General features: G+C 41.9%; 1 protein-coding gene and 1 non-coding gene across 3 annotated transcripts; both read left to right on the plus strand.

The window, feature by feature from the left end:
• The first annotated feature begins 6,486 nt into the window (after positions 1 to 6,486).
• LOC145397642 (18S rRNA aminocarboxypropyltransferase) lies at positions 6,487 to 21,623 on the plus strand. 2 transcript variants are annotated; one of them, XM_080270681.1, is made up of 7 exons: positions 6,487 to 6,565; positions 11,708 to 11,919; positions 14,648 to 14,796; positions 16,627 to 16,794; positions 17,332 to 17,545; positions 18,343 to 18,516; positions 20,982 to 21,623. In XM_080270681.1, exons 2-7 carry the CDS (start codon positions 11,709 to 11,711, stop codon positions 21,029 to 21,031), a joined length of 966 nt encoding a protein of 321 aa, XP_080126807.1. In that variant the 5' UTR covers positions 6,487 to 6,565; position 11,708; the 3' UTR covers positions 21,032 to 21,623. The 2 variants fall into 2 exon arrangements, with proteins under 2 accessions (XP_080126807.1, XP_080126808.1); XM_080270682.1 differs by having other exon boundaries at positions 16,630 to 16,794.
• Positions 11,005 to 11,123, plus strand: LOC145397699 (5S ribosomal RNA). The gene has a single exon (XR_013897013.1). It is a non-coding gene; the product is annotated as a 5S ribosomal RNA (ribosomal RNA).
• Positions 21,624 to 24,881: the final 3,258 nt, after the last annotated feature.

Raw genomic sequence — 24,881 nt, forward strand, 5'->3', positions numbered from 1 at the left:
TTCTATCAACTGTGTGTGGTTGCGTCGTGCACAAGAACCAAAATTATTACTTTTCTGACACTCCCAGGATTTACCCTAACCTAGTGCAAAAAGAATTTGGTTGATATCTACAACTGTTCACATGAACAAAACGAACAAATTGTTTTCGCATATTTTCAAGTCGCAATTTCCAACAATTTTGCACCATTGCATCGTGCACAATCAACAAAATTTTTGTTTGGTATTTTTCTGACACTCCCTGGACTTACCCCAACCTAATGCAAAAGTACTGTCATTGGGATTACAGCTGTTACAGTTCTCATGAAGGAAATGAACAAAAGCACACACACAGCTTGACTTGATGCACTGCCCTGTCAAGAGCACAGAGGCTTGGGGCTAGATTATCCTGTCCTGTCTTTAACCCCTAAAACGCGGATCGTCGCTTTTGCGACGGTCGGCTCAAAGGACAAGACGGCGGGTCGTCGCGTTTGCGATTTGAGTTAATTTTGAATAACCGCGGGCAAGCAGGCTCAAGCCGGTATTGTCTCTCAGTCCCGCCACCCGTGAGCTACTTTTAGCACACTTGACCTTTGTACTACTGACCTCGGTTGTTGCCAAGTCTCATTTTTTTTACCCACGGACGCACCGATGCGCGGCCCTCCCTAAATCGTGCGATATGGCAACGCGCGGATGGCTGATACGTGTCAATCTGCGCCGTCATCTCGCAAGCACTTTGCTATTGGGGAAACGCTTGTTTCCCCAGTTGTCACACTGTCATTTTTCGCGCGGTTTGCCCCAGATTAGCGTCAGTCCACGCAAATCTGCCACGGTGACACCATGTCAGGCTCTAGCTCTTCTAGTTCCGTGCCTTCTAGCCCTCCAAAAAGGGTTTTGTTACCTCTACGCCCTTCAAAACTTTACAAGTGACTACCAAGGGGCTAAGTGACTCGGCCATAGCATCTGAACTGTTGAAAGCCTCTATGGACTACGGCAGTGACGTGGGTGTTTTGTCTAGCCTGGCTGAATCAGAGACACAATCGAGTGCTGATTCAGCCCGGAAGTGATGATTTCTGTGCCCGAGGAAACTGTGACTGTGCCCAGCACCTCTACAGGGAAGGCCCCGGTGAAAATGGGGCTCGAATATGGAAAGGGAGAGAAAAGGAAGAGGAGCGGAGACAGCAGTGCACCGGCATTGTCCACTACGCCACGCCACACCACCGCAAGCCCGCCACGTTCTCCCAGCCCTCTTCTCTCGTCCTCCTCGTCTGCTGTCCTGTCTCCTGAGTCATCGGAGTCTCCATCACCACCGAGAAAGGGAAGACGAGACGAGCAATGTTAGGTATGAGAGGTTATCGTAGGCCTAGTGTTCGTGTGAGTAAAGTTAAGTCCCCTAGGCTGCTCCCACTAGGCAACTCAGGAGTCACGCCACCGCGGGTGACCTTGACCCAAGCGATAATCTCCTCCAACCACCACCACCACCACCACAACACCAACACGGCCTGGGATAACCTCTCCCTTACCTACTATTGCCCAGCCTGCCTCACCCCACTCCCACGACCTGCCTCACCCCCGCCGCCGCCCCAAGCACCTCCCAGCCTAGGCAGGGAACTTTAGATGCTTTTGTGTGGTCAGAGGGATCAGATTTTTGTGCCTGAAGATCTGCCCTTTGACGAAAGTGAGTGTGGACTTCAGGCTGACTTCCCTGTGGACGACGATGGTGAATGTGTTGACTACCTGTTGGCCTTCCTTGACGACGAGGTTATGGAGCACATCTGTACCGAGACCAACAGGTACGAGGGGCAATGTGCGCCAATTCGCGAAGAAGGGTGGTGAGGCTGCGACGCCATCCACGTCGCGGATGGCATCATGGGTGCCTTTGACGATCCGCGAGCTTTTTGTATTTATTGCCTTGATGTTGCTTATGCCGCACAACTGGAAGCATAAGTTGGAAGAGTACTGGGGTTCCGACGAGCTGTGCCCAACACCAATATTCAATAAATACATGAGCCGCGATCGTTTTAGGCAGCTGATGACTTATCTTCACTTCGCGAATAATGATGAGCCTTTCCCAAACTGACCCATTATGGAAAGTGAGGGGAATCCTGAACATGATCAAAGATAAGTTTACGAGGTTCTTGCGCCCTTTCAAGAAAGTCGTGATTGACGAAGTTTTTGGTATTGTTCAGGGGCCGTCTTCGGTTCGTCCAGTACATTCCAAGCAAACGCCACCGCTTTGGAATCAAGTTTTTCGTGCTGTGCGACTGCAAGACGGGGTTCATCCTTGACTTCGTCCATCTACACCGCCAGCAATGTCGACTTGGATAAGACTGACCCCTTGGATTCTCTGGTTCTGTGGTGAAAGTGCTTTTGGAAAAGTACTTTGGCGAGAATCATGTCCTGTATACGGACAATTATTATACAGCTCCAAAACTCGCCAAGTACCTTTCTGAACACGGCGTCGGCTCCTGTGGCACTGTCAGAAGTAACAGGGCACATTACCCTGCCTTCCCAGAGGCTGAAAAGTCAAGCGGGGAGACGTGCACCTGAAGAAATCTGACAAGATGCTTGCGATCAGGTGGCATGATAAGAGAGTCGTGAACATGCTCACCACAGTACACAAGGGTGAAATGCTGGCAACAGGGAAGGTCGACAGAAGGACTGGCGAGCCTGTGATGAAGCCTGATGCTGTAATTGACTATAACGTCAATATGCGGCTGGTGGACAAGTCGGATATGATGATTGGAGAGATTGACTGTCTGAGGAAAAATCGTCGTTGGTACAGGAAGGTGTTCTTGCACTTGATTGACATGTGCATGTTGAACGCCTTCATCCTGTATAAAATCAAGAACAGGAAGCCAGCCAACTACTCTCTCAGAAGATTCTCCAAGACTTGTGTCTACCAGCTGCTTCAGCGTTATGGCCAGGTGCTTTCAACAGGTCCCAAACGCCACCCTCACACACCTCCAGACCGCCTACAGTGTATGGCCTACCTTCAGCGACACCGCCTGGAGCCACTGCCAGCCACTGCAAAGAGGGGGAAAGCACTGAGGAGGTGTCATGTGTGCAGCCACACTACCAGGCAGGAAAGAACTTTTAGGCGCACCTCCTTGCAGTGCAAAGAGTGCAAAGTTCCCCTCTGTGCTTACCCGTGTTTTTGACTACGACAGCCTAAGTAGATTTTGAAAATAAGGGTAAAAATATTGGGAAAAATACTGAGAGTGACAGTGATAATATTGTTTAGTTTTCTTTTACGTGCTGACAGTGACAGCCTGATGAGTGTAAATTAGTGTATGTACTTGTAAAAGCACTGACAGTTACAGTGTTTTTTGTTGTAAATAATTGTACATAGTAATCATATAAGTATTATAGTGACAGTCACTCCAGTGAAAAAAGATAAAAGCATATTATCATATACTAAGTTCTGAAAGTAAAAGTGATTTCTGTAAAAAATATTAATTTTATAACACTGGACAGTGACACTGATGAATAAGGGCAAAAAAAAAAAAAGATACAGTGAAAGTGAGCGATAGAAATGAAGTGCGAGTGGCCGACAGGAGCGAGAATAAAGTGCGTGCCGTAAGGCTGAATAAACTCGCGCCGCGGTGGTCTTCCTCATTCCCAGTCCACAATACTGGCAGTGACATTGATTTTTATTACCGTAATAGTGACAGGCAAACGTTTGCGAAGTCCTATGATGGAAAAAAAAGGAGTATACGTGTTTTTTGCCGAGAAAAGGCAAATGTGACAATATTGACGGGAAGATCGCCACCAGCGCTGCATGTCGACCGTGCGCTCTGTCCATTTTAGCCTTATTTTCAGTTCTTATTTACAAATACGGATTCCAAACAACCTGTACGTTGTTGTATAAAGTGTACTGTGACAGACTGAGGCTGTGGTAGAAAGAAAACCGGGTTTCTGGAGGTGTGAGAGTGAAGACTTTGTTACCCAACTTTGCAAGTCTTCACAAGTCCTTGGGTAGTCAACGAAGGCTCAACATGTGGCTCAGGAGATAGCTGAATGTAAGTAATATATGCCTTAAAAATTTTAATGCTCTAGGGTTAATCTATGATTTTTGGCTAATATTTTTCCACAGGTACTCAGACCCCGCTACAACCCCGCCACAGGGGGGGGATCGCGCGTACACAGCCGCGTTTTAGGGGTTAAAGGATAACCATTCACTAGCCAATGGGCACCATTTTTTTTTTTTTTAAAGAAGGAACCAAAGGCCAGAACCATTCAACCCCAATCACCCTTAACACAACTCTTTCTCTCCAATGATGTATTTCTTATTTTGCTCTGGAAACTGATTAATGGTAGAATATTAACTTGTCATACAGGGTGCTATGATCTGCTGGCCAAAGCTGTCCTTCTGCCATCCATCATCCTCCTTTTGAGGGTCAGGGAGGGGACTGAGGAACATACAAATAACCAGGTAGATAACAGAGAACAGAGCAATGTCTTAATTTACAACATGAAGGATCATCTAGCAGAAAGGCAAGGTATAAAAGTGACATATCGAAGAAAATACCTTGGAGTAATATTAAAAAATGAAAGAAACACCTTTTGAGCCCCAAAACAAATCATGATCAATACAGCCCACAAGCTAGCCAATACAACTTATGCAGTCAGAACAAAAAGCTGTAATACAGTAATGATTGGCAAAACCTTTTGGAAAAATCTGGCACTAACTTCTATACAGTATGGCATAAATATAATGACCCTGACTGAAACAGAAATCAACAAGCTACAACAAATAGAGAATGGAGTGTACAGACAAATTTCAAGAGCCCCCAAAATATGCACCAAATATTACCCTGTGAGGAGAGGTTGGATCTTCAATAATGAAAACCAGGATAATGAAGAATAAGCTGCAGTTCATCAGAAACACTGAAGAAGAATACCAATTCATAAAACCCATACGAAGAGAAATGAGGGAAGACAAAATGAATACCGGTAAATGGATGAGAACAGCCAACAAGAATATGGAAGAATTAAAACCAAAATATAGAGACATGAGATTAGGAAAAAAGAAATCGAATGAAAACAAAAAAGGCATCGGGATAAAACAATGCGGCCTACCGTAAGAAGCTGGAGTCAAGGTCAAGCTTGACATGGTACAAAGGATGGAAGAAACAAATGGAGGAAGATCCATTACGGTAAATGATAACAGACCAGCATCCATCATTCTGTACAGATCAAGAACCAACACATTACCATTAAAGGACCGAAAAAGACACGAAAATGGAGATAATGCTTGTGTACTCTGCCGAATAGAACATGAAACACTTGTCATTCTTCAAGAATGACATCATAGAGAGATACTTGTTTAACAAAGTAAAACTGCCGGAAAAGAATGAACTTTTATACAGATTGTGGATATTGAGACAAAGAACATTCAGAGCTCAGCGCGAATAAACAATTTATAAATAACAAAAATGATGACGCTCTTTGATAAAAAGAAAAAAAAGAGGCGCCGTTGTAAAGTCCATTCCTCCGAAGAACATCGCATTGCATCCATTTCGCGGTAATATCAGTGTTAGAAAATGAAGGTTGCCCTCCCCGGCATCAAAAATAAAAATACGGCCTGAGAGGGATCTAAGTATACCAGTTTAGTATATGCCTAGCATTTTGATGAGTAAATGGAGAGTGAGTCGTCCTGTCTCGGCTACCTCCCTTTCCTTGGGGGAAGCAGCCTAGGTATATAGATAGATAGATAGATTTGTATCATCCAGTTCTCAAAACATCACACGAAAATACTCATATAAGATACCACCAATATATTCCCCAGAACCCCTATAATAGCTATAGGTACTCACGCCTGTTTTAAATGTACAAAAACAAGGGAAAATGTCCGTAATTACGAGAGATATTTTACCTTTGAACATTGCGCTAAGGACGGAAAACCGAGAGGGGGATGAAAATAAAGAGTGCGAGTTTAATAAAAAATTTCAACTATTTCTTTATAACTTAATAATTACGATAGGTTGCTGTATTTATTCGAAAAAATTCTGCCATCTTTTCAGCTAATTCTTTATGCAATATATTTCTGATAAAATGTAGGGTTAGATTTATAAGTAACAAAATATCTTGACCCACAGCCACCCACAGAGTTGTATAACATGGAGGGATTATTTCCCCATCGACCGTGTGACTTACGGTCGCCATATTGAAACACCAACACTCGTCGCCGCCACCATAGTTCTACTAATTATATGGGATACATAGTCAAGAGTATGAATAAAACAACGTCACGGGTTGCTGCAATGTAGAACATACCTGTACATGTTTTCTTGATTTTTTTTTTTTTTTTAATTCTTTACGACTCTAACCTCTAATGACTTCAGCCGCCACAACCATATCTACGGTCACAGACCTCATCAAGACTACATGTTATCTACAGAAAGAACTGCGTGCAGCTTGGTTACTTTGTAAATATCACCAATTGAAATAGTCCATTTTCCATTACTGTATTTATGTTCAATGAAAATGTTTGTTATTTACCTTACCAGTATAATTTATGACTGACGGCTACGGCGGGTTAAACGAGGGCGCTTGCCAACAGAATCACCCTGGAAGAGCTGTACAGGTATGTAATTGCACGTTCATGGCACTAAATAGATACGTAAGTTACCACAACACGCAGGAGAGAATGTAAAGGATGTGAAGGTGATTATGTTTACTGTGAAGTGTGTATAAGATTATGATAGTGCTGTAGTTTGAGTGATCATCCTGAGCCAGTTGTGGTTTTGTGTATGTGAATTATTTAAATGAAAGGCATACCAAGGAAGCAGTTGTACCAAGATACTGAAGTTGTGTTGATTGTATATAAGTGAACCTCTTCTGTATGTAGTCCACAGTTTTGATTCAGCTTCGATCCTCCTCATGTATTACAAAATTCTCACAAATTCAGGCGTTTTTCTTTTTTTTTTTTGTCCACTGCATAGACTCATTTTAATAAAACTGCAGAAGAGCAGTCATACAAAAAATTTACAATTGTATTTTTTTTCAATGAAGTACAGTATATGTACTAGTAATGGAATTATCATTGTGGTAGCTTTAAAAAGTTGTAGAAAGATGCAGTTTTGAAGATGTCAGCTGTAAAACCACCAGTTTTACACGCAAACTGTGTCAAGCAGCGACCCACTGTGTTGGTTGATTCGGCTCCGTAGTCAGTCACTAACCACTCATCCCTACTAGCCTAACCTGACCTGAACGATGAGTTTCAAGTCCAAATTGACCCATTGTCCTCTGTAGGATGCCACAGCCAATGTCAACAAATCTAACTTTGTGCCCATGAGTAACATGTTACTGGTACTAGTATTTTCACACAATTTGGGTCGTGAATGAATTATACAATCTGTAATAACTTAAGTGGTATTTCTGTGGAATCTGGGTGTCAAAAATAAATGTACAATTATGAAAAATAATCATAGACATAAAACTCGTTTGTTAATGGGAGCCCTCCCGCAGTTTTTCCCTGATATAGGCCTATGCTAGAATTGACCCCTACCCCTTCAGATGGAAGAAGTCAAATACATGTACTATACAAAATAAAATAATAGATTAATCTAAAGTGCATGCCTCATGAGGAGGTAACCCTGGGTCACCATAGTAGCTTCCTGGTGTACGTCAGGTTGAGTACTTCCAGGAAGGCTCTTGTGGCAGCACCATTGGTGCTCATGATTTTCCAGTTGTCTCAGTGTGAAGTTTGTGCATCACAGTTGGAGAAATTACGTTTGGGACAAAAATGAAACCATGATAAAGACACATTTGCAACAGGAGTGCTGTAGAAAAGCCTCCCATCCCCTCAACTTGAGGAGATAATGTCATGGAACACATTGAAAAAACTGACTTGTATTATTTTAGTGACCAGTGATTAAACTGAAAATTGTAATGTGAGGACATTTTGGGAGTATGAAAATTCTCAGGGGAGATGGTGCCATAGGTTAACAATTATGGTAGCCTAATTATTCCCACCAAAAGTCAATGTCCAAATCACTTGAATCACATCAAAAAGTATCAGATAGGCATATGTTTCACGTACAGTAAAACAGCTATGGTAAACCTTTGAAAACAATCCTAGAGTAGAGATCATGAAAAAGACACCCAGATGTACTTTAACAAACCTAATCTAACTTAATTTATTGTATATACAGTATTTAAGCAAAGGCAAGATCCAGGATGAAGTTGTAGGCCAACTAGCCATCTGTAACCTAAATTATGTGTTTATGCTTATTGTAAGAGATCCTTGTGACCATGCCACATGATGGTGATTTGCTTGTGGCCACCCATAATGCCAGTGGTTCTTAACCCCTTTGTTACGGAGCCATATTAAGCCAGTGTCACACTTGGCAGAAAACGGCTAACATGTTAGCCGTTTTTGCGAACCCAATGACCAACAGTCAGTGTGGATTCAGCTTGCCAGGAGGTTTGTTGCTGTGATAAGGACTCTTATCTATCCATCTGCCTACTGCCAGACGCCTTAATCCCGTAAGAGGTGGTCACAAACAAATCGCCTCTGTCACTCTGTCCCCCGCCATTTCACTGCCCTGCTCCCAGCCCACACACCCCTCTCTCATATACCTCTCCACTCCATCCCTCTGTCTCATTCTTGGCCTCCCCTTCCCTCTCCCCCCCTCCACCTCATTCACATACACTCTCCTCATCAGTCTCTCACTCTTCATCCCCTCCACATGGCCAAACCACCTTAATGTGTTTCTCGTAACACTTCCTATCACATCCACATCCACACCACAACACTCCTTCACTTCCTCATTTGTCAGTCTGTCTCTCCATGTGACTCCACATGCTCCTTTCAAATAACTCATTTCCACTCTTCTCACTCGTGACTTCAGTCACTCCAACAGGGTCCAAGCTTCACTTCCATTCTTTAGAGTTGGTATCACAATACTGTCATGTAGTAGCTTTCTCTCTTCCATGCTCACTTCCCTGTTTCTTAGCACTGCTTTCAAGGAACCAGCAACCTTTCTTCCCTTCTGCATCCTTTCAAGCACTTCACCCTCTAAACTTCCATCCTTACTCATCACACTACCCAAGTACTTAAATGTACTCACATTTTCCATTTCCTCCTCATCCAGCCTCACTGTACATTCACTCACTTCACTTCTCTCGAAGACCATCATTTTACTCTTCCCTAGATTCACCTTTAGATTCCATTTCTTACTCACTCTCCCAGACTCATCCACCAAGCCTTTCAGCTCCCCTTCGTCTTCACTTAACAACACAGTATCATCTGCAAACAACAGTACGGGAGTTTCCAAACACTACCCTCTTTCACTAGGGCCACTCCAACATCCACTGCCCTACCTTGTAGCTCTTTTTTAACCTCATCCATATACAGATTGAACAACCATGGAGACATGACACATCCTTGTTTCAGTCCAATATAAGGACTCAGATGAGCTAAATATCAATTTCTCAACTGTTTTTAACTGATAATGAAATGTTTAATTAGAGCAGAAGGTAAGTTTAAATGAAAGCGACTCACAAAAGTGGCTGACATGTTCGCCACTTTTGCCCAGTGTGACTCCACCTTAAAGTGGGTCATCATGGATCTGGTGTAGTTGTCAGAACCTTCCTTTGTAGTTCATCAGTGACTGCCTTAAGGATCCTCAGTGCCCACAATTTACTTTGATTCAAATTAGGTTTTACTGGAGAGGAGAGACTAAGATGATTGAACCTTCTCTCCTCAGTTCGTATCCCATATACAGTGGCTGTTGTCGTTCTTAGTGACTTCATAGCAGTCAATAGGCACATATATATTTTATTTTAACTAATGGTAACTTCATTTGTGTCACTGGTTGTTTACTCCTTGTTGAATGGATTTGTCTTGTGATTTTAGGATATCTAAGGGTGACTGAAAGCGGTACAGTAGATTGTTCTTAGTGACGACTTCTAAGCCAACAATGATCTGGATGTCAAGCTGAGTTGTAATAGAGCTACTCATATGTCTGAATGTTTGGGACAAGGTGTGTGTGTGTGTGTGTGTGTGTGTGTGTGTGTGTGTGTGTGTGTGTAAATAGTATGCTCATTTAAACTTGATGCATAAACCAAGATATATTTGTATAGTGTATAGACTATATTTTAAAGGTATATATGAATGTACAGAGATACACATCTGTGATTGAACTGTATGAAGTATAGTAGTATTAGGTGATTGTTTTTATATTTTTCAAACTGCCATGATAATAAAGTTAGGTTAAGGGAAACATATCATATTGCTGATAAATTATTTCACTGCCATTATAATAAAGTTAGTTTAAGGGAAACATGTCATATTACTGATAAATTATGGTATTTCAGTATCATCTGTACTAACCTGAATATTTTACTGGTAAATTTATCTGTCTGATGTCATGGGTTACCGTGCTTACCTCATTTCTAAAATGTGGGTCGGAGTCGAAAAAGGTTAAGAAGCACTGCCTTATGGGATTAAGGCATCAGACAGTAGATAGATAGTATGTGTAGGTCTTCCCACTTCATGGCAGCTCTCCATGTGTCACAGTCTATGAGCAGAAGCATTCCCCTTCCCCATCACCTGTGATGGTGGTCCCCATGCGGGATTTGATCGTCATCTTTCTCTGTCAGACCCCAGGCATGCTTCCCTCCACATTCATACCTGTAACTCCCTTAGCCAGTCACCCTGTCCTCTCTTAACATGTCTAAGTCATCTTAATCTAGCTATCAATGCACTTTTCCAGTAGTTACTTATGCTGAGTTTTTCTCACAATTCATTTGTCTCAGTTGTGTCACATAATAAGAACCTACTCATCCATCTCATTTCTCTGTGTTCCAGTCTTCTCATATTCCCCTCTATCACTGCCCTAGTCTTACAGGCCACCAGTTGTTGCATGGTTTTTAGAGAATACCATAGGCATGAAGGGAAAGACCCATCATGGTCAGAAGTGAAAACAGTTCCCTAAATTTCTGCCATCCACATCTCATTCAAGCTGTGGAACTAGCCTCAGCTTCTCCTGCACTTTTATCTGAATTAACATTACTGAAGCCAACGGCCATGCCACGTTGAGTACACCGCTTCCCGTCCGATAAGCGAAGTTAAGCAACGTTGGGTCTGGTTAGTACTTGGATGGGTGACCGCCTGGGAACACCAGATGCTGTTGGCATAACTCCCTACGTGTCAAGTGGGGTTGGTGGAGGATTAGTGCCCCTCCCTGTAAAACAATTAACTCTAAGCCCTTGACCACCCCGTTTGGGATACATGGCGTCTGGCAATGGATGGATGGATGGAACATTACTGAAATAAAACAGAATGTATGTGAAACAGGATTATTTCTCATTAGCACTGTCCAGTAACATCAAAATCATGGGGGAAAACAGGTAGATGATTAACTTCATATTATAGTGACTGGTATTATACAAATATTTACTGTTGTATCTGTAAACAGGTACCGGTATTTAGAATTGTGGCTGATATGTTGTTTTAAGGTAAATTGTATTAGAGCTAAAAATTAAAATACTGGTAAATTGAATTGGTTTGCTAACTGGCATAAGAGTTGCTGTATGATTAAAGTTTCCAGTGCATAGTTAAAAAATAAAAAGGAAAAGGAAAAAAAAAATCACATCAGTTTACCATATACTATACCATATAGCATATAGATAGGAAACAGCACAGGTTTAATGGTAAAATGTGCTGATCCTAGTGTTGTGTTTGGAATTACCAGTATCTAAAATTATCTCAGTCCCACAGCATGAATCAGGCAGGGCAAGGAAGACGACAGAAGGGAGTGAAGGAAAGAGGAGGGGGAGGAGGAGGCAAGAGGAGAGGCAGAGGAGGAGGAAGAGGAAGAGGAGGGGGCAGAAGTGTGGGTCGGAGGGAGAGGTTCGAAAGTAGTGACGGTTCAGTAGCAGCAGCATCACAGGAGCTAGAAGAAGATGCACTGCTCAGGCTCTCACTTAAAGGTATAGTACACTGTAATGTAGTAGTAGTAGCTGTACAGGTAATCCCAGGTTCATCTAGACATGTACCTAGTGGACTGCAGGCTGAAACTGCCCTCCTCCTGTAGTCCACCATCTTCATTTAGAGGGATAGGGAGGAAGTTGAGGGACGTCTATATAACCAGGCAAGTGGGGATGCCAGTGTGTGAAGGCACCCCCATCCAGCAGCAGAGTATTGTATAATTGTAAGTCCTTGTTATGTGGTGCCTGCGTTTACATTCTGTTTTGCAGTTAAGCCCGTAATAAATTTGGGAAAATTGTATGTTAGTTTCATTACTATCTATAAAGTATTGTAATTGACAGTTTTCAGTGCTGGTGGTATGGGGAAAGTGAAATTCTGGAACACATGCCATACTTATAAAGCAGATCATGTGTGCAGTTTGTCCGTGTTATACTCAGCTTATTTATTTTTTAATTCACATTGACACTGACAAAAGATAAACAAAATTACCAAAAACATCAGTGGTATGAGTTACAGGTTCATCACAGTAAGAAGGGGGTGTAGAATACTTAGGAACAATATATTGCCATAAAACTTTATAAAGATGCTGCCATGGCACTGAGGATTTTATTACCAGCAAAACCAAAAATTTAGTAATGACCAGTTTTCACAGAAATTTTACCTAGTGGGTACCATCATCATAACATACAGTATAGATCTTACAATATAAAAACTTTAATGAGCCCACAATTAGATCTTGTATGATGCCTTCTTCTTTAATTCTTATCATTTATCCATTTTATTTAAAGTTTTTTATTATTATTATTATTATTATTATTATAATAATGAGCAAGCAAACAAAGCTAGCGAGCAATGTTTACTCTCAGTCAAGTTTGGAAATGAGCAGCCCGGCCCGACCCAACCGTCATGCTAAGCAGAAGCTAATAACTTACTCCTATGTGATGTAGAGTTGAAACTCTTTTCTGTATGTGATACATTCGTTTAATAAATTTGTTATCAACTAAAAACTCGCCCATGAAGCGTAGGAACCCCTTGGAATCTTGAGTTCTCCCAGGGGGCGGTGGGCTGTAGTCGGTGAATACGGTACCTCAATTGTGAAATCAGATTTTAAAAGATTTTCCATTGTATCACACGTGTTTTTTGGCATCAACTCTAGTATATCAGAGGGAAATTGTGATAACATGGTGCTCGCATGCCTTTCTTGTGCTCGCGAAGCACACGTTACTGGTTAATATTATTATTATTCATTTTTTAAAAATAAATGGGGGCTCCTTCAAGGGTAAGGGCCCTAGGCTGCAGTCTATTCAGCCTAGTGGTTAATCTGTCCGTACACACCACACATCTCCCCTAAGCTGAATCATATTTCTGGAGGTAGCTTAAAATAAAAACGAAATATGCCATCATACTGAAAGACTAGATCCATTACTGGACCACCTAATAACCTGACTGACCATTTTTCCTTAGTACAGTGTATATGGTATATTATATGAGAGAATGGGTGTGAGTTGGAGAGAGGGCAGGCATATAACAGAGGACAGGGTGATAAGGTGATTCGTTTGTGGCTACCTCTTTCAAAATTAAGATGTTTGGCAATAGGTAGTTGTATTGAATAATATTGGCATATTTAAGAACTCATCCTTGGCATCCTGATATTGTTCTTGTGGTCTTGGTATAGTTGTTTTCACCTGATGGAAGCAGAACTCCCACGGCTTGAATACCAAGTCATATTAGGGTGAAATTTGATGAACCTTAGGTAGGATTACTAGTCAGATTGACCCACCTGTCTTACTGCACTTGACCATCAACTGAAGAGATAGGTTTGGGATTTTTGTTAAGTTAGAACAGATGTGATATAGTGCAGTAATTGGAAGTGTCATCAGGAGATGCAGGGTGATTATGATGATAATGAGAGATGAATTGACATGATGGTGGAAATAAAAGGGTAAGCAGAGGTTATAACGTAATTTTGATCATGATTATTGTTGTTGTTGTTGCATAATGCTGGTCTGTCTGGCCAAGCAGGCCTGTTGACCACAAGTAAACAGTTCTTTCTATAGTAGTGTCCTGAAGGTACAGTACAGTACATACACCATGTAGGGTTGTGCTGCCCCCTTGTGGTAGACATGTCCTCACCAGAGTCAGACCAGGGTCCTTCCCATGACAAAGTTCAGGGAAATGTATGGAAATTCAGCTCACGGGTGGACACTACAGCTGCCTCACTCAGGGTGCACAGTGCCACCACATGTATGCTTCCCGTCAGTGCCTTTGGTAATAATGAACAGATTAAGTGACAGATGATACGGGGGGTAAGCAGGTGTAAGATGGTGCCAGCAGTAATGACTTTCAGTTGACAGATGACTGTGATGAGGAGGGTAAGCAAATGTACAATGGTCTGAAATATTGTAACTGACAGGTGGTGGTGGTGATGATGCAGAGTAGTAGTAGTAGTAGTACCCCAGTAGTAGTAGGAGCTGTTGTTGCTGTATCCCCAGATTCATTTGTAACATGAACCCAGTGGATGGCAGGCTGAAGCTGCCTTTCTTCAGTAGTCCACTTTCCTCCTTTTAGGGGGATAGGGAGGGAGATGAGGGACGTTTATATAACTGGGTATTGAGTCCCTCTGGCTGTATACATTGGTGCCACCACAAGAAGGCATTCTACTTCAGCATCTGTGCAGAGAGTAAGCAGTAGATCTAAGCCATTTGATGATAATATTATAACATTTGACAGATGACAATGATGAGGATAGTAATGAGGAGGTGCAAGCTGATGTTAAAGGCAAGACAGGAGAGACATCAGCTGAGGGCAACAGTAAAGAAGGGGATGGAGAAGAAGATGGCAGTCAGGCTTGTGGTTCCAACAACAGCAGTGATAGTGAAGTTAGTGTGCAGTGTATTATTCTTGCAATGTATAATTTATGGTATGCTGTTGGATGATGTATGAACTTATGTATGGGTCATGTCACTTGAAGCACCTTATTGATTGTTGTACAGCCAGGGACAAAAGTTTGCCTACCATTCACCTCTTCTACTTCTTTTATTTTCTGCAGGCTGATATTCATAAAGTGATAGAAGCTTAGTGTGTTGTTGGACTGATACATGATTCTCTTTGATTCTCATGGTTATTTGTTTTTTTTTATTTTAGTTAGTTTTTGTTAATTAAACAGGTGTTCTTGTTGATGTGGCCTCAGGCTTATATGGACATGATCCTGGTAGACTGCAAGCTGAATTTGTCCTTCTGCAGTTCACTATACTCATTTCATTTCAAAGGGATACGGAAGGATTTGAGGGATATTTGTAAAACTGGACACTGGATCTGTGTGGCTATAACAATGCCACCTTGTGAAAGTGTCCCAGTCCAACACTTGAGTGAGGGATGTCTGTCACAATTTAGTGGACAGTGATCATAGTTACTCATGCTTTATTTCTCTCTCTCTCTCTCTCCTGAATCATGCTCACCCTATATATGATAGCAGGAGTCACATTGTGATGATGATTATAATGATAGTGATGTACAGTCATGCTCCCTAATTTAGACCCACCCCGAGCCAAGCCCAGAGCTGAGGGAGTAGCCACGGCTCTTAAACGAACGCGTTTAATAGCCACCCCCCCCCCCACTCCTTCCCTCAATCCCCATCCGTCTCACTATCGCCATCCAACGATCATTCTATACCTTACTGCATTCCTTTCCACTCTCACCTCTTACTGAAACAATCATTTACTGAAGAGGACAGTGATGGACAGAATTATCTAGTAGATTTGGGAAAACATAGGGCATGAAGAAAAGTAAGACCTGAATATATTTATACATCTCTTAATAAATTACCTCAAGGGAAATGTTTATTGAGGCTTGTTGAGGGGTATTACCAAAAGAGCATGTAAGATATACTCCCTCAGCTCTGGGCTTGCTTCGGGGTGGGTCTAAATTAGGGAGCGTGACTGTACCTATAATTTATAATGAGGGTTGGAAGTATAATGATATAGGCCAGCAGTGGAAATGATAGCTGTAGGTCATACTTTGTAATAAGCTAAGTAATTAAGTACCATATAAGAGATGGAAAGAGTATGGTTAAGTTGAGTGCTGATTTTTGTGGGCCAATCTGACATTATATGATCTTGCAGGACTGTGATTTAGCAGCCTTTTTTATAATCTATGTCTGTAGTTTCTGATTTACATACAGCCTTGGAACCTTGAAGTAAGTTGAGGACCCCCCATACAGGGTATTAAATAATTCACATTGAAGTGGAATGCTGTACTGTGCTTTATTGTACCTTACTGACACCTCACATTGCCACACCTTCCCTCTGCTGCACTAAAGACAGTAGTGTAAATGGTTTTGGAGGTTTTGTATCACATCTTCCTCAGTAATTTATTGTTTATATTATGCCTTAATATGTACATTACTGAGACTATGTCAGTATGAATTATATACAAGTAACATACAAGAGAATATTGGGATAGCAAACCTAACTGACTGTGATGCATGACGGCCTATTTCTGAGGAATGGATGGGGTTTGCTGCCCATGTGTTGTTGCTGTTTGATGAACAACCACTCACTGACTGCAAATGTCTGAACTGAGTATCCTAGCCCCTGGCTCCTACACTCCTAATGGGATGGATGGCATATTCAGAATAAATTAATAAGGAAGAGATGTTACAAAGCGACCTTTTCCTCTCAGAATACAACCCACAGATACTTCTATCCCAGCAGGAGGATCGCATACCAGATGTGCCGTATCCCATAGCAATGTGGGAGCTGGGCCACTGTGACCCTCGACGCTGCTCTGGCCGCAAACTCGCCCGCCACCAGATGATGAAAACACTCCGGCTTGGACAGCCTTTTGGTGGGATCGTCCTCTCACCTGTTGCAACCAAGGTACAGTTTCTATGAATGTACAGGCAGTCCACATCATGTGACTTTTTTTTTTTTTTTTTTTTTTTTTTTTCCCATTAAGTCCTCAGTAAAGTAAACTTTACCACTTTAAGTATCATTGCCACTTAGGAAGGATTACCAGTTTCCCATAATATACAATACCAGTTGTATGTAGAGTTATAATATTATGGAACCATATAACAAGGGCTGCCACTATTATACAGTAATTCTCATCCAGTGACAGATGAAAACTAGTCTCAGATAAGACATTTCATATACATAGACATTTTTGTAAGACAGTATCCCAGGCTTGCATGAGGCAGCCATTTTTCATTTGATGTCTGGATTCCAAGTTGCAGTCTCCTGCAGCATTGTAGTTAAAACCCATAACCCCGAGGTCCTGTTTCAGGATATTGTCCCATGTGTTCCCTAGTCTTGGTGTTACCAGCAGACAGTTTTATTTTCATCTTAGAAGTGCCTTTGTGTCCTTTAAGGGTTAATTACTCACCCACTCATTTTCTCTTGCTTCTTGCTCCGCAGTGCATCTCCCCATCGGACTTGCCAGTGCTGCTTCAACATGGACTGGCGGTGGTTGACTGCTCCTGGGCACGACTAGATGAGGTGCCATTCAGAAGGATGCGGGCAAGCCATCCCAGACTCTTGCCGTACCTCATTGCCTGCAATCCAGTCAATTTTGGTCATCCCTTTAAGCTGTCTTGTGTGGAGGCAATTGCTGCAGCCCTCTATATATGTGGTAGGCCCTGGGTGGATGTTGAATGGATCCTTCAGGTTGCAGTGTTTGGTGTTCATGTTATAAATATACTCATGTAGGTGCTGGAAAGGGACACCCTTATGTGGTAGTATTGGTATAACTGGGTGGGTTCTGCCCAGGTATACAGTTGTCCCTCACTGTCTTCCCTCTGCCTCAAAAGGAGGATGTGGACTGAAGAAGTGCAACTTCTTCCTACATTTCACTGGGTTCACATCCAGATGAGCCTGGGGTCACAGCAGCTATAAGATATGCTTGGTGGTGTGTTTAGTCATGGTGAAGTTCATGTTCTTTAACCCTTGCCACGCTGCAGACCTCAAAATTTATGATGCACAATGAAGGTCTGTACGGGCCATGCTGCACTACAGTTTTCGTAGGTTGTAAAACATTGACTCAGGGGAGGGTAAACTACCTTACAAAGAGTCAGCATGGTAGGGGTCAAACACTGAAATCTGTTAATCTGCAAGTAACTTCTAAGGCATATCTGTTATTCCACTGCCATTAATAACAGGACCAAATCTTTTCCAGATAGACATTCACCCTTTCATTCTCTTTTCTGAACTACTATCTAGATAAAAAACAAATGAAAGAGTGATACTATTTCGTGAAGAAGAGAGAAAATATACTAGAATATAGGATTAAAATACTTTCTCTGAACTGAATACAACGGCCTGACAGTAGCTGGAGTGGAACACCAAAGATGTCCCAACCATGAGAGGATTAAAGTGGGTTTCCTGTTTAAGAGTAAATATTATACCATGTTTGTTCTTTTTCCACCGCAGGACAAAAAGATGTGGCTTCATATTACCTTAGCAAGTTTAAGTGGGGTCGAATGTTCCTGAAGTTAAATGATGAGGTGTTGGACAAATATGCAGCATGTACCAGTAGCCTGGAGGTGGTGGCAACACAGAATGCCTTCCTACAGGAGATTCAAGAGGAGATCAAAGCAGTACAAGGTGGGAGCATTAGGGGAAGGAGTGATGTGGGTGGAAGTTGTGGAAGAAAGACATGTGTGGATGTTAGGAGGCATAGCTGAAGATCATTTGGGAGGGCAGAAGATTAGGCGAAGGGGTAGGATAGAAAGTTACATTGATTTGTTCATGGCCATCCCTTCTAGGATTAAGGCATCTGGCAATCAGTAATTGCAGTATCTGTTACTGTACAGTACAGTACAGGGATGGCGCAGGTTCAAGAGGGTGTCCCATACATGAGGTATTGGGGTATGTGCATCAAAATGCTCATGAAGCCCAGCCTCTAGCATACACAGGAAAAGAATACCACTATACTGTATAAATGCAAAGCCACTAACCTTCATAGGAGTCACAAAATTGGGTCACAAATATATAAGTTTTTGTTTTCTCAGTCTTCGTCAGTTATAACTCTAAAACAGAAAGTTGTACATAGCATGTTAGGCACCAGAATGGTTTTTAACATCCTCGGTTATTTCTCTTCATACTTAGAGTGGCATTTGAGCTATAGTACGTGAGTTGCAGCCTAAAAATATTCAACATCACTTGGACCCCATCTTGGAATGTGTAAAATACCACAAACATTTTACAATTTTTCCTTATATTGCGTCAGTAATTGCGGCAGTGATAATCGTAGTTAAAAGCCATTCAAAGTATAGCTAATGTGTATTTGGTGGCTAGCATCCATGAAAAGATCATAAACTAGAAAAAAAAAATACTGTATATATATTATGAAATGATTGTTAAAATAGAGGACTGTAAGAAGTGCAGGAATAAGAGAGGAAAAAAACACAAACAAGAGAGCATTTGGGATGGGGAGAGGTTCACGGTACTGTACCCATTACTACACTCCACACTGTACTTAGCTGGGAGAAGGTAGTAATGGGCATAGATCTCGCAATCTTCTCCTATCTCATTTTTTGTTAAATCCCTGTATCTTGGCAGTCATGTTATAATAGATTTTCATGTTTTCTAGGAAGTAGGTAGATAGTTTATACCTGGTGATCAATGGCCAGTGGGTAAAGGAGGACAAGGAGGGATAGAGGAGAGGGGTGGATGGAAGTGATGGAAGAAAAATTTTGTGGATGATTTGCCAATGAGGTGTTCATATGGAGACAGTGGATCTGCTGCAGTATATAGAGGGTATTAAAAAGGATATTTGTTTGTGAGTTAGGGTAGGAGAAAGTGTGGTATGTCAAGATGAATATAAGTCATTTATATCATATCATTTATATAGGCTCCAACATGCTTGCATGTGTTGGCCTTGGTCACCTAATGGTGGCTTTCCATGCCACATGAGCTCTGGCAGCCTCCCTATTCTGTTCCTTATTCCTGAAGTCACATAAGAAATTGGTAGGTAGACACACCCACCATCCACGTACATGATGTACAGTAATGCAACCTTGAGGTGACTCTACACTGAATAACAATCCAAATACTTTCTTGTAGCTTAGGAAGTCATATACTGTGTCAACAACTATATTTGTGGCCACATCACAGGGTGTCCCAGCCATTAAAATGCTTCATACACTGTTTAAGAATGTTAAGTACAGTAAGGGGCATGATATTTTGTTTGAGGTGTGTGTGCAGACTACTGTTTATTACACTAACTTGGCCGAAAATTGTCATCTCCGCATCCTGAATGCTTTGTTGTAACAATAGGTTAACACTGGAATAGGATGCTAGTCATGAAGATATGCTGTGGAAAAGCTGTAGAGCCATCGCATTGTTTTTTTCTGCCATGGTGGTATGTGAATTAAGCTGCAAAGGGTAAGAAATCCGGGCCATGTTAAGGTAAAAAGGGTGTAGTTCCTGCTTACCCTCTAATCTTACCCCTGGCTGGAGGGAGTTGCACACTGATTGAAGACCTGGGCTCGTATTCTCATCGGTTGAGGACATCTCAGTATTCTCTAGTATAATATTGATGCAAATTGTACAGTGAACAAAACTACAATATTCTAAATGCTTTGGAGAATTGAGAACAACTTATCCTTAGTAATTTCTTTTGCACACTACATATTAGTATCCTCATGCATATTATTTATGCAAACTGTATTGATATTAAAGTGATATTAATAAACATAAAAGAGAATGTTAAGATGTAATAAGCAAAATTAATCACAAAGGAAGAGGTGCTGTGAAGCTTCTTATACTGCCTAGAATACAGTTCCATGGCTGTCAACTTACCATGAATAATACATAAAAAGGAATATTTCATTTAGGGCTTCCTTTTGTATGTGAGTCATGTCCTAAAGTAACTCTGAAGACACATGCTGTAGATTTTCCTACCTCATATGAGTGTAAAAGATGGGTGATGATGATGATGATGATAATGATGATGATGATGAGGAGGAGGAGGAGGAGTAGGAGGAGGATTTGAGTGTTGAAGTTGGGTGATGTGTTGATGGTGGTGAAGGTAAAGGTAATAATGACATGATATCTTTTCCTTTCAGATGAAATTGAGCTGCCTCCAACAGATTCAGAGGAAGATGATGGCGACTAGCACAGGATACTCTGTTAGGTAGTGAATAGATGCATTGAATTCTGTTCTCATGTTGTGAATGTAGAGTTAAGTTTACTTATTTTATTAGAGTGCCAGTGCTGGAGAGGAATGCCTTTATGTGGTGGCACTGATATAAACAGGCAGCCACACTTCTTCCTTCCTCAACTACCCCTTTATCCCCTGAAAGAAGTCCACCAGATACATGTCTAAACGACCCTGGGGTTGTAACTGCAGCTACTACTACTACTACCACTGCAACTGTTGCTGCTGCTAGTAGTTGTAGTAGACTGCTTTGTGGTCTGGTGGCTTGTCCCCTTTGGATTGATGGCCTTTCATAGGTAAAATCACGAGGGCCACCAGGGGGAGATAGTTTGGTCCTCCATTCTTAACTGCAATGAACTTCCTTAATCCAACCTCAGGCCTCTACTTCTCAAAGGAGGTAAAAAGGGATTGAGAATTACTGTTTTTAACAAATTATTAGCTGAGTTTCTTCATGGTCATTCATATTATCTATTGTACTTTTTTTTTTCTTTCTTTTTTTCTAGAACATGCCTGTTGGTTTTGCACTGGGTAACTTTAAATTACCAGAGTATTTTGCTGTACAAGTTTTCGTATATCAAATGTTACATAAATTTTTTTAATACACTCGTATACTTTTTACTCCCACAGTACTTTGTGTCTGTGTGTGTGTGTGAAAATTTCTGGTAAACTTACCTTTCAGCAGTGAAAAAACAACAGTATCTTTATTTATGTTCCTGTACAACTGACAGTTTAGTTGTGATGTGTATAATGAAGGGCAGAGCCATTTCAAAGTGAAGTAATAGATCAGAGATGTGTATGATATAGAAATATGAGATTACATATGGAGAGAATGGAGAATGAGAGATTGGCTAAGTGAGTGTATGTGGGGTGGAAGGGAAGAGAGGAAGAGAGAGACTAAGGATCAGATGGACAGATGAGGTGGAAGGGTATATGAAAGAGGATGGTGTTAGTTGGAGAGAGGGCAGCGAGGTGATGGAGGACAGGATGGCCCGTAGGAGATTAATTTGCGGTCACTCTATATGAGATTAAGGCATCTGGCTGTAGATAAGTAGATAGATAAATACTGTATAACATAGTAGAATTGTGACAGTTTATTAGAAGTGAGGGTTTTAGCTGTGCCAAAAACTCAACCTTCAGTAAGAATGTTATGGTGACACTGTAGGAATGACTGCTGTATAACTGTCTATCTATCTATTACCAGACATCTTAGTCCTGTAAAGGGTGCCCACAAACAAATCACTTCCATGTTGCTCTGTCCCCTGCCATTTCACTGCCCTCCCCCCAGCTCACACTTCCCGCTTTCATATACCTCTCCACCCCATCCCTCCATGTCATCCTCGGCCTTCCCCTTCTTCTCCCGCTTCCCCCTTACTCTCAATCATGTCATGTCACACTGTTTTTTATATGGCCAGTAGATCAGTCTAGTTGGAAGTTTTGTATGGAGTAGTATATGACTGGTTTGGCACTCCTGTTTTTCCTGGTGATGTGATTGTTGTTGGATTCCAGGGTTTGACTGGTGAGTTAATGAGTGTGTGGTCCATCTAGTTGGGATTTTTTTATATATTTATTTTTTTACCTCACTCCTTCCTTAAGTGGGAAAAGAGGTTTGAATGTTGATAAACACTTTCAAGCATTTGTACTCACCCAACTGCATAAAATCATCTGGCATTGGCTGGAGCACAATACAGTACAGTACTAGAGTTGTCTTGTGGTAGATGGTGGACACCATCATCCACTTGATGTAGAGCTGCATACATCCTCCTTCACCTTCATCAATCTTTTTTTATTTCTCCCATTATTTCTTTGACTTTTATTATCCTTTCCACTTCAGGTGACTCTACACTGAGTGACAAGCCAAATTATTTCCTGTAACCCAGAAAATCATTTATTAAGTTGGGTGGTAACCATATAACCAATTAATGGGGTGATGTGGGGCCTCCTGTGGTGCCCCAGTTAACTGGGTGGAAAGATGCAAATGTGGCATCCATCTAGGAACCAAATATCCACACTCTTGCCCTCGTTGTGCTGTGGTGAGGCACTGTCCACCACGAGGGAACATCAGTTCACTGTACAGGATGGCCCTATAGGGGCAGTTGCTTGCCTGTGGTTGATGGGTCTGCCAAGCCAGACAAACTGGGGTTAGTAATCAACAACAGCTAGAGTTGTCTTGACCATGAGATTGTTCTTGGTACCATTATTAACACTGGGATTTGCTTGACTCATTTTCAGCTGAAAAAAAATCATCTGGCATTGCCTGGAATGCCAGAGTTGTCCTGACCCTGAGAATAAATTTAAGGTGTAGAAGTTTGACTGTTTATTAGATATATGGGGTTTTACATTGCCAGGAACATTTAATTGCTCCGTTAGTCCTTGCCGCCTTAGGATGTCTTTGTGCTAGTTTTTTCTCATACCAAATTATTGTATTCAGCTTAAGAGAGTTCCGTAATAGTGGACAAGTTAATGAAGACTATAACCTATCTATCTATCTATCTATCTATTGCCAGACGCCTCAATCCCGTTTGGGGTGGCCACAAACAAATCGCCTCCAAGTCGCCCTGTCCCCCGCCATTTCACTGCCCTGCTCCCAACTCACACCCCCCTCTCTCATATACCTCTCCACCCCATCCCTCCATCTCATCCTCGGTCTCCCCCTCCCTCTTCCACCCTCCACCTCACTCACATACACTCTCTTCGTCAGTCTTTCACCCTCCATCCTCTCCACATGGCCAAACCACCTCAGTGTGTTCCTCACAACGCTCCCTATCACATCCACATCCACACCACAACGCTCCTTTACATCCTCATTCGTCAGCCTGTCTCTCCACGTGACTCCACAGGCTCCTCTTAAATAACTCATTTCCACTGCTCTCACTCTTGACTTGTGTCCTTCCAACAATGTCCAAGCTTCACTTCCGTATGTTAGAGTTGGTATCACAATACTGTCATGTAGTAACTTTTTTACTTCCATGCTCATTTCCCTGTTTCTTATCACTGCTTTCAAGGAACCAGCAACCTTTCTTCCCTGCTGTACCCTTTCAAGCACTTCACCCTCCAAACCTCCATCCTTACTCATCACACTACCCAAATACTTAAACGTACTCACATTTTCCAATTCCTCACCATCCAACCTCGCTGTACATTCACTGACTTCACCTCTCTCAAAGACCATCATTTTACTCTTCCCTACATTCACCTTTAGGTTTCGTTTCTTACACACTCTCTCAAACTCATCCACCAAGCCTTGCAGCTCCCCTTCGTCTTCACTCAACAACACAGTATCATCTGCAAACAACAGTACAGGGAGTTTCCAAACACTATCCTCTCTCACCAGGGCCACTCCAACATCCACTACCCTACCTTGTACCTCTTTTATTACCCCATCCGTGTACAGATTGAACAACCATGGAGACATGACACATCCCTGTTTCAAACCAACTTTCAAAGAGAAAAATTCACTTAGTTCACCATCCACACGCACTGCAGCCTTCACACCATCGTACATACTCTTCACAGCATTCAAGACTATAACCCTTCAAGTTAAAAAAAAAAAAAAAAAAAAAAAAAAAAAAAAAAAACAGCCAGGCAAAATATTGGTAGTCAGGAAATCATCATCATTGTTGTCACTGTCATCTCTGCTGCCTTGTACCTTCCTGGGAACTCCTGAACAGTATCCAGCTTGAAATGGATTGGCCGCTTGGAGAAAACAGGGACTGAGAGATTGATTTGGAGAGTGTTTGTTAGTAAGGTGGAGGGGGGAGCAGACCATTGATGAGTTGGATGTGCTTGTGACTGAGTTCCCTGCCGGAGA

The sequence above is a fragment of the Coenobita brevimanus genome, chromosome 42 (assembly GCF_032717465.1).
Source record: "Coenobita brevimanus isolate Jiangsu-jjx chromosome 42, ASM3271746v2, whole genome shotgun sequence".
NCBI lineage: Eukaryota > Metazoa > Arthropoda > Malacostraca > Decapoda > Coenobitidae > Coenobita > Coenobita brevimanus.